Raw genomic sequence first — 11,027 nt, forward strand, 5'->3', positions numbered from 1 at the left:
ATAAATGGACGAATATGAAAATAGTGAAGTTTGGTGCCTTTTACCCATTATTCTGCATTATTTAGCACTTGAAATGGAAACACAGTATATTAACGTTTGTTTTAATCATTTATTTAGCCTAATATAAAAAAAAATATTAATAATATTTTTATTATTTTTTCAAATGGTTCTCATAGCAAAATTTTTATCATTTATCAATAATCAAACACAGATTAATCAATAATATACAGATGTATCGTAGGAACATGACGGTGTCGTACCCGTCACGGATACCTACGAAATTCAAAAACATATACGTTCTCTTGCCAGTGCGATACAAACCGTCGCATCAGTAATTTTTAATAATAATCAAGAAAAATGCGTCTTAAGTTTTAAATATTTTTATAACTGTTCTCAAAAACTAAAGAAATAAGATGGAGTATTTTTTTATTGGTTATTTATTATTATTATATTATAATATTATATTATTTTATTATTGATTGTTATATTAATTTACGTAGCTAAATTGTTGTTAGTGTTACTTACATTTTGAAATACAAATTATGAAAAAAGTTTGTATATGCAGATGTCAAGGAGACGCCTGACGGTATTTTTACGGGTTTCACCGGCTTCACCACACTGCTTAGTTAGTTTGTTAGGCCGACCTTAGATTTTTTTTGTTATTTTTTACTTTTACGCAATTATTATCTATTTTACACTGATGTATTGTGTGTACCTAAGCTAGATAGGTTTTACTAACGCTGACGTTTAATAGAAGTTGTAGCTTCTCTGGATCAAAATTTTACTAACTCAACGACAATATTATAATAATTCCGGGTTCGATTACGGGTAACAATAGAAAAAATATTCAAGTCTTTTTTTGTTTTTCTCAATTGGTTTCTTCAACTATTTTAAAAGTAGGAAAGTAAGTGTTTTATGAAACTTCTATGTATAAAAAACTTGCCACCGATTTTAATTCAAAACATTTCGTTTGCGGAAATAATGTCGCTGCTATGTTCAAAATTTTCGTGTATGCAGATTCACTAATTCTATTTGGAGTATAAATTCTTTGATCTGTAGTAGTTGTCATGTCAATGTCATTTAATTGTCAAAATATTCAAATGTCAATTGACATTTGACAATGACAAACAATTCTCAATTCTCAATTTCCATTCCAAGACCAATTTGTTTATTATTGAAATTATAAAAACGGTTTTGATTTCAATGTAGAAATACCGAAAATCGTAATTTTAATTATTTCAGTTAATAGTGGTTCCTTATCCAGTACCTAGTAGTATTAATTTCGATAAGTAACTAACAGATAAAGCATTGATTTTAGTTGCAACTTGCAGTAATAAGAAGGACAAAGGTATTTAACTATTTAACCATCTAACAAAGTTCAAAAACCAGGAATGCTTAAATTAAGTATACACATTTGTGATTGATTTTTAAGCTTGGTATAACATTAAGTGATCTGTGTCTTTGTTTTGCTTCTCGATTATAAACACCTCATAACTTGAAATAAGTATCCATTCTGCAACTTTTTGCCTGTATCGATATAAAATCTAGCGAATGTGATTAGAATAAAACGCATATCATATGTGCGTTTTATTTTATTCATGTTGTGATGTAGGTACCTTTATTTAATGTTGAAAAATTTACTGAAATCTGCTTAGTATATTTTGTGTGTAAGACAAATATGTGTTTCATAAACTTTCATTTATATTAAGTACTTACTTTACTTCTATCTTTTGAAAGATTTCAAACAGTAAGTGTAGCAAATTATGTTCAAGACTTAAAGTAGACAATAATTTCAGGCTAGAAGGTCTCTTTCAAATGAGTATACTCTACATAGTAGAGTATATGAGTAAGTATGGGTGTTGCTCAACATCAATCAACTCATAAGTGTGAAGTCCTAGGCTCTTGGCGGCAATATTTAGTTTAGTGTTACTATGTCCCCTAATGAACTCTGTCACCAATAACTCTGTCACCAATAACTCGACCACTACAACATACAAGTAGTGTTCCCTAAGTAAATACTGAAGTATTAATATTCAATCAATTCTTTATTGTAAATTTAGATTACAATCAAATCCTAATAAATAAACACTAAATATATCTATTAAAAAATGACATCATCATGATCAGTCTATTTTTAATGATCCAATGCAGGACAAGGCTTCTCTCCCTTCTGGAAAAGAAATTTGGAAACATAATACTGCTCCAATATGGATTACTGGGTTTAGAATGTAACTATCACAATGAAATTGATTATTTGATTATAACATAATATTTGTATAATTTTACTACTTTAATAAAACTTACTACTTACTTTTTCAGAGTCAAGATGATGGCAAGGGATATAGTCAGAGCAACCACAACAAACAAGATTGAAAAATCTGTAGATCAACAAGTAATATCTATAGTTAAAACAGTTCTAGAAAGATGTAAGAAAGAAAAAAGTAATAATTTATTACAGGTGCCCTTGGAAGATTGCTATGAAAGAGTATCCTTTTATACAGGATTACCAAAAATGTTTATCTACCATGTAGTAGATGACAATCCATATACAGAAGATAATTTTGATGATGACCACCATGTTATATTAATGAAGTGCATTAACGAATTTCTAATTGAGCAAAAAAATTTAAAGATTCCAAATCTACATCTAGAGTTTTTAAGGAGTAGTAAACAATTTAATGCTGATAAGAAATATACTCCAGATTTAAAAACCTTTGAGAGCAAAATATACAGCTTGGGATACACATATAAAAAAAATTTAAAAGGTCCACCTCTAATTCTCATTGAAAATGCTAAGAATAGATTTGAAAGATTTAAATATTTAACTAAAATAAAGAATTACAGAGAAATGGGTAGACAGATTTACTATGTTGATGAGAAAAATATTGTTACCCATCTTCCTTTTAAGAGTCCAAGCGAAACTCATAACGCAAGCAAAAAAGAATGTATGATTTTTTTCCATTTAATATCAAAAGATGGTTATGAAAATGGTATATACATTGCTCAGGACAAAGATACAAGTCTTGAAGATATATTTAAGAAATGGATGTTTGACATAGTCCTCCACAGCATAAAACCTGGTAGTGTTATTGTTATGGCAAATAACTTTATACATGGGTTGCAACCAGCAAAATCTATAACAAGATACCATTCAAAAAAACGCATGTTGCAATGGTTGAAAGAAAATGATATTCCCTGTGACTCAAGTATGAATAAACCCACTCTCTATGAATTGATTGAACGATGCACCATAAACAACAAAGATTATGATATTGATCGTGTTTTCAAAGTCCACGGTCATCAGGTACTGCGCCTACCTGTTAATTTCCCATCTTTGTCCCCTACATACTTTTTATGGAAATTTGTAAATATGAATAGATATCTCTTAAATGATCCAACAGTCAAACAGACAAACCCTGAAAAATGTTTAGAATCCCTGAGAAATCGATTATTGAATTACATAATGAATATTGATCAAGAATGGTCATCATTTTATTATCAAACATGCACTATGGAATACAGGATTTTGACAGTAGATTCATTAACAGAAGAGTTATTGGAAAATAATTGTGAATTAGATGAAAGGAGTTTGTGTGAGTTTCCTGCCAGTTTTGATATTAATGATTTTCTTGATAAACCACAATAAATATTAAGGAAAAATCACTAATTGATATTGTTTAGAAAAAAATAAAAGCATAAACAATGATGAACTTAAGTATAATTTTTAAGTTTTATTAGTGTTTCGTTATGCATCGCATTTGATGGGAGCGAGGGGAGGTGCATAGGTATATGTTGAATTTTCTATTGAAAATTGTTGTTTTCAATAGTAAAATCAAATGAAATCAACTCTTAACCGCTGGATTACCACAACCACAAAAACCACATCTTACAGAACATTTTTTGTGCTATTACAAAACCTAAAATTATTATAAATAATATACTATTCCATGTTAACTAATGTTGCTTAAGAGCTGTGATAGCCCAGTGGATATGACCTCTGCCTCCGATTCCGGAGGGTGTGGGTTCGAATCCGGTCCGGGGCATGCACCTCCAACTTTTCAGTTGTGTGCATTTTAAGAAATTAAATATCACGTGTCTCAATCGGTGAAGGAAAACATCGTGAGGAAACCTGCATGCCAGAGAATTATCTTAACTCTCTGCGTGTATGAAGTCTGCCAATCCGCATTGGGCCAGCGTGGTGGACTACTGGCCTAACCCCTCTCATTCTGAGAGGAGACTCGAGCTCAGCAGTGAGCCGAATATGGGTTGATGACGTAATGTCGCTTGCGCTACAAATCCTTTTACACTTAAGATAAAGATGTTACTGTCAGTTACTCTACAATTTTAAAATTAGTTTTACTAACGATGAACTTAAGCAGTTGGTATCAACCCATTTTACCTTTCACTTCTAAAATCGTTATCGTTATCGCAATTAAATGCCATCAAAATGAAAATTGGTTTAGATCAGTTCTTCTACCGTATAAAGTTGTGAGGTCCACGTAATATTAAGACTGAGCGTTTTGACTCGTATTGTCAAGAAAATATTTAAAAATTAATATTTTTATGTCATATTCATATCTCAAAAAAATATGATAATTATTTTCAATCTATTTGAACGCTAATTAACAATTTATGACCCATTTAAAAAAGGTGTCAACTAGCCTATTGAATAGGAATAAGGAATGCTGGTCATTGCTAAATAAATGTGGCTAAAACAGTAGATAACTAAATGCTGGTCACTGGGTATTGTTCAATAAGTAGGTGCCTATAACATGTTTAATGTTTATTGCATTTATTTACCCTAAACGCTTTATAGCAGAAAACCTAGGAAGTACGATTTTCCATTCATATTTTCTGGTAAACATGTAGGGAAGCTAGGTAAGTAAATCCCCATCTTCAGTGAATGGGCGTCGGTCGTTAAATTGCAATTTTCAAATCTGGGGATTTTGTTTAGCTTTCATAGTGTAGCTTACTGCTTATCTATTATAGAATACGGTTCAGTAAAATACATGATAAATATTGGTATTACTAGTTTCGAAGTCATCTTGTACATTTTGACGGCCTCTGTGGCGCCTGGGTTTGATCCTCGTCTGGACCGATTGAGGTTTCTTGTCCATGTCTAACTTGGTCGGCCAGAAGGCGTAGGTCGTGGCTTGTCGGCAAAGACGTACCGCTAAGCCAGCGCCGGACCGAGGTAAATTTTACAATGGAGCCAGATCCAATTATGGCGCCTTTCCTGTTTGCTCCTAACATTATATACTAGGGACGTTTGAAAAGTTCGTAGCCTAATTTATATCGGAATGTCATACATTTTTAACCGACTTCAAAAAAAGGAGGAGGTTTCTCAATTCGACCGTTCGATTTCGATTCGATTCAAGCCGTTTAAATCATAAAGATTTTAACTGGATTTTCAGATACTTCTTTCAGATACGGCTTTAATTAACACAGCACTAACTTGGTACCGCCTTCAAACTGATCAGAAGGTAGCACATACGATGTTATGTTTCGCTTTTAATTTAATGGAAACTTTTTTATGATTTTAAGGTCGGTTGTTCTTTTTTATTATTTGTTTTTAAATTACCCTCATGTTAAAGCTACATTATTCAATGTATAGCTATATTAATAGAATAAAATTTTATGCATTCATTTGCATTCGTTACGTTCCCCACGCGATCCCGTCAAACATTCAATCAAATTTTTTAACATGAAAAAAAATCGAGTATCTTAATCTTAATAATAAACTTAATCACTGCAATGAAGAACTTGAAGAAGAAAGGTTTAGCAAAAAAAAAAAACATTTATAAAGTCATGTTAAAAACTGAAGGTGAATTAGTGCCTTCGTATATATCGTGAACTTTATCCGGCCTTTGGCCGGTGTAGAATAAAGTTCGCGCCGTTCGTGGCCGCGCGTTTTTTGCGCTTTGGAAAAATGCCCAGTCATAGCCACAGTCGAAAGCCCTATTACAAACCCCTGGCCGAAGGCCGGTGTAAAATAAAGTTCGCGGCCGAAGGCCGCGCGTTTTTTGCGCTTTGGTAAAATGCCAAGCCATAGCCACAGTTGAAAGCTCTATTACAAACCCCCGGCCGAAGGCCGGTGTACAATAAAGTGCGCGGCCGAAGGCCGCACGTTTTTTGCGCTTAGGTAAAATGCCCAGCCATAGCCACATTCGAAAGTCCTATTACAAACCCCCGGCCGAAGGCCGGTCCGATCTTAATGAAACAAAGCCTATATGTTGCCCTGGACTATGCTTAATCTATTGGTGAAAACCGCATCAAAATCCGTTCAGTAGAACCAGAGAATAGCGCGAACATACAGACAGAAGGACAGACAGACAGACAGACAAGAAAATTAAAAAAAATGTTTTCGTATTCAATTGTTCATTTCTAATTGCCCTAACTTGATTTTAGTTAAATTTGGGAAAAGTACAGACACTCGATTTCTACTCTTTTATTATAGTAATAGATAGATAGATAGATTGACTTTTAGGAAGATAGCTGCTATTGGCATCTCAATAGCAATTGGCAAACATCACATAATCGCCTTGGCTTCTTTGAGTTGAACAAATACGCGATCGACTGACGAATTTTCGCAACTGCTTGGAGTTGTTTGAGGCAGATACTTTTTGTATATTTTGTGACCATGGTTAAAAACTGAGTATATTACTTTACTCCAGAAACAAAAGTACAGCCTAAAAAGTGGATCCAATGTTCCAAAAAGGCAGAAGCGGTATTGCGTGTTGGAAAAGTAATGGCCTTAGTTTTTTGAGATTCGCGGGATGTAATTACGGTGGATTACTAAAAAAAGGCGTAAATATAAACTCTGCTTAATAGTGAAATCTGCTGCGATGTTTCGGAGGACAAATTAAAGAAAAATGGCCATGGTCATTGAGAAGAAAAGTTTTGTTTCATCAGTATAATTTAGAATTCTTACCTTACCACCATATTCATATGATCTAGTCTCGTCTCCATCAGACTTTTATCTATTTCCGAAGCTAGAAAAAGCACTTATCGAGTTTTATTGGTCTGTGCATTTTCTAAGAGTTTAAAGAAAAAAAATAGCTGGTATAGAAATGTTTCCAGGCCAACAAAATAAGTGTATTGAGCTCTAAATAAAGTTGAAAAATAAATTAACTAAAAAATTATAGCTTTGTAGTTTCCTGGTTTACTTAGGCTACGAACTTATGGAACGCGAAGAGTTTGACCATACTCAGACCAATTGAAAATCAGGCACAATACCGTCTCTCGATCACGTAGTGCCCGGGTGCAATCATCACCCTAGCGCCCCCTAGTACCTATAGAACCCGCGCGGCGAGTGGCGTTTGGGCTCCCCTGAGATCGCAGCACCCGGGTGTAACGCACCCCATGCACTACAGGTAAAGACTCTAGCTCACGTAGCGCCCGGGTGCAACCATCACCGTAGCGCCCCCTAGTACCTATAGAACCCGCGCGGCGAGTGGCGCTTGGGCACCCCTGAGATCGCAACATCCGGGTGTAACGCACCCCCTGCACTATAGGTAAAGACTCTCTAGCTCACGTAGCGCCCGGGTGCAATCATCACCCTAGCGCCCTCTATTACCTGTATATACCCGGGTTAAAATCAACGCACTCCCTGCACCATAGGTAAAGAAAGACGCCTCTATTAGAAGTAAATTCGCGCACGTCGCGTTTATCTCTTCGCTTTAAATATAGACGATCGAAAAGAAATAAATTTCTTTTCGATCGTCTATATGAATCGATCGCCGAAATGGTAAAGACAAGTCTTTACCATTTCGGCGCCTGGAGCGACCGCTCCGTTCGCCGTATGGACGGTCCGGCCCTGCGCTAAGCCATTTAGTGTTCCGGCACGGTATCGTGTATAAACCGAAAAGGGTAATTTTTTTATCCTAGTCCTAACAACTTAGACCATCAGGAGAGATTGTTGTCAAGGGCATATGAAGAATAAAAAAAATTCGTGCCCTCTTGGAAGAGTGGTCGTGGTTAGGTACTACTATGTGACCACTCGACATATTGTGATGATCTTTCACTTTTGGCGGAAGCTATCAAGACAAACCTAAAACCTAGGTAGGTAGGTATATGTGATACGCCTTTAATTACTTTAACGCCCACTGAGAAAAGTAACCAGGGGAAAATCCGCTGTTCTAAATTTTTATGGTAGGTACGATAGAAGAAATGGTCCGTAAACACCGTAAGTAGCTAATTTTATTACTTCTAATTAAAGCCAAGGCGTGTCGTTGGTCGTGCAAACTTAATAAAAAATAATTCTTATTTTATAAGTAGCCTTTAGTCATGTATTGGTCAACTAGTAAAACAGGAGCTGTTTTTGTGGTAGGTTACTCAGTGCTTGCTAGTACCTGAAACCTACGACTTAATATAATTTAAAGTCTAATATTTAAAATGCAACGATTTTTGTAGATAACTAATCTTAACTATCTTCTGATAACTAACCAAAAAGTGTATATTGTGCAGGTTTTTTTATGCTGGGTTACTGCTTTCAAGGAGTATGAAGACGATAAAACTTGTAAGTAGATATTTAGTAGGACCTACTTATAGAAACAATTTTAGCCCTCAACGCTGCATTCTGCTTGTAGGTACCTACTGTACTGTTAATAAAATTGTGATGCCGAGTTTCATTTCATTGGCAACATAACCTGGGCTGTGCTAAGGTCATTGCAGAGATGCCGAATTGATTACAGGTATATCCAAGCGTTGAAGTGCTTGTACGAAAACGCCACTATGTCAGTCCGTATTCAGGATCAGACTACGAGGCCAATCCAGTTGCAGCGAGGAGTGCGTCAGGGAAATGTGATCTCTCCGAAGCTATTTACCGCCGCATTGGAAGACGTCTTTAAGCTTCTGGACTGGGGCGGACTTGGCATCAACATCAATGGCGAGTACATCACTCAACTGCGGTTCGCGGATGATGTAGTCATCATGGCACAGACTCTGGATGACCTTAGTACCATGCTCAATGACCTCAGCATTCGATGGTCACTCAAGGCAAAAAAGAGCAAATAATAAAAAGTGTACATTTATGCTAAAAATATTTATCAAATGGTCATATTTTTCAGTAAATCTTAAAATAGGATTTGATCTAACGCGTGGGAAAAATGGAGCACCATCACTACGAATACGAGACTTTGAAGGTGAGAATAATACGTAGTAGGTAGGTAGGTACTACATAGATCTATGAGTAGGTACTACACTGTAACTACAATTCTACTCTATCGTAGATACATAGGTACCTAAATTATACGGTAGAAGTAAAAAATAGACATTCTGTGTTTACACAAGACGAATAAAGAAGATATTAGATCCTTTTTCACATGCATGCATGCATTTTTTCAAGTCATGTTTTATGTAAGTAAGAAAGAAAGAAAATAAATTTATTAATATCTTATTTTAATTATATATAAATTAATATATTTAATTATATATAAATATAAATTTATTAATAATTTATTAATATCTTATTTATTAATACCCTATCCTTCTAACAGCATGTCTGTCTGTAACCCTTAAAAAGAACCCTACAGCTCTGTATATGCCGTGCACTACATAGAAGCATAATGCACGGCGTTGATATTTTGATATGTGGTAAACAACTCTTTTACTGTTTTTCTCAGAGGTTCCAGAGTTCAGAGATCATAAAAAGAAAAGGGCATTGAAATCGGAATCTTCCAGCGAGAGTGATGAGAATGACGATGGAAAAATTATTCCTCATATTAAAAAAGCTAAAGAGAGCGACAGTTCTGATCTTGATACATCAGGTTAGCAACAAATTATAGTTATATTATTTGCTACAATTTTTATTTGACATATTAGCTGTGCTGCACTTGATTACAAATTCAACGCGGTTTGGTAGCCCGTTAAGGTGTCAGGGGCAGTTTCTTGCCATACTTCGAGTAATAACAGCATCGAAAATCGCTTTAGAGTTTTTAAATCGCTCTGTAGGGATTGATCCGTAGATTAAACGCAAAAATACCGATAGCGATACACAGTATCACTATTAATATAAAATATTGTACTTTGACGGCCTCCGTGGCGCAGTGGTGTGCGCGGTGGATTTACAAGACCGAGGTCCTGGGGTCGATCCCCGGCTGGACCGATTGAAATTCTCTTAATTGGTCCAGGCTGGTGGGAGGCTTCCGCTGTGGCTATTTACCACCCTACCGGCAAAGACGTTCCGCCAAGCGATTTAGCGTTCCGGTACGATGCCGTTAAACCGAAAGGGGTGTGGATTTTCATCCTCCTCCTAACAAGTTAGCCCGCTTCCATCTTACATTGCATCATCACTTACCATCAGGTGAGATTGTAGTCAAGTGCTAACTTGTAAAGAATGAAAAAAAAAACTTATCTACCCAATAATTTTGCAGGTTCTGATGACGACGATCGACGTTTGAGCACTAAAGGGATATTGCCCAATGAATTCGAGCCTGAACGTAAGTATTTATCATTTACTAGCAGACGCCCGCGACTTCGTCCGCGTGAAACTCTATGTAAACTTTCAACTACCCCTACCCTATCCCTAGCTACTCCTACCCTACCCTACCCTACCCCTAACCTACCCCTACCCTACCCTACCCCTAACCTACCCCTACCCTACCCTACCCCTTACCCTAACCTACCGATGAAAACTGTACCTACTTAATTATTTTTTTTTTGCAGGTCAACCTAGAGTTCATGGAGTAAATGACAAGGGATCTGATACAGAATAAAATATAGCTACCTAATTAAAATTTTGCCTGTATCATTAAAATGTTTTTTTTTTTTATTTTTTTTTATTTATGCACGTATTATAATATAATAGCTCACCGTGGACTTTATGCAATCTTGTATTAAATGTTAAGTAATTTCAAGTTTCACTCTCGTTCGTATTTAGCTAAATAATACAGTTATGGCGTGCACAGACTTGTTAGTTGAGTAAGCACATGCCAGATAAAAGTCAGATTAAAGGAAAACTTTCCTCAATACTAATCTACCTACGTTGATTTTGGACATAGGTACATTCTTCCCAACTTCAGGCTCCA

At 35.6% G+C, this 11,027-nt stretch overlaps 1 protein-coding gene across 4 annotated transcripts; it reads left to right on the forward strand.

The window, feature by feature from the left end:
- Window positions 1-1,107: 1,107 nt before the first annotated feature.
- Window positions 1,108-10,745, forward strand: LOC112043604 (uncharacterized). Of its 4 annotated transcripts, XM_024079087.2 has the most exons (7): window positions 1,108-1,348; window positions 2,320-8,325; window positions 8,467-8,518; window positions 9,069-9,143; window positions 9,624-9,767; window positions 10,374-10,439; window positions 10,666-10,745. In XM_024079087.2, the coding sequence occupies exons 2-7, from the start codon at window positions 8,287-8,289 to the stop codon at window positions 10,713-10,715; spliced, it is 426 nt and encodes a 141-aa protein (XP_023934855.2). In that variant the 5' UTR covers window positions 1,108-1,348; window positions 2,320-8,286; the 3' UTR covers window positions 10,716-10,745. The 4 variants fall into 4 exon arrangements, with proteins under 4 accessions (XP_023934855.2, XP_052739821.1, XP_023934887.2 ...); XM_052883861.1 differs by having other exon boundaries at window positions 2,320-9,143; XM_024079119.2 differs by lacking the exons at window positions 8,467-8,518; window positions 9,069-9,143; window positions 9,624-9,767; window positions 10,374-10,439; window positions 10,666-10,745 and adding an exon at window positions 2,152-2,228 and having other exon boundaries at window positions 1,121-1,348; window positions 2,320-3,721.
- Window positions 10,746-11,027: the final 282 nt, after the last annotated feature.

Source organism: Bicyclus anynana, chromosome 10 (genome assembly GCF_947172395.1).
Source record: "Bicyclus anynana chromosome 10, ilBicAnyn1.1, whole genome shotgun sequence".
Classification (NCBI taxonomy): Eukaryota; Metazoa; Arthropoda; class Insecta; order Lepidoptera; family Nymphalidae; genus Bicyclus; species Bicyclus anynana.

Bases quoted from the DNA above. Each gene is read 5' to 3' on its own strand.
- LOC112043604 (XM_024079119.2), top strand. From the start codon at position 2,327: ATGATGGCAAGGGATATAGTCAGAGCAACCACAACAAACAAGATTGAA.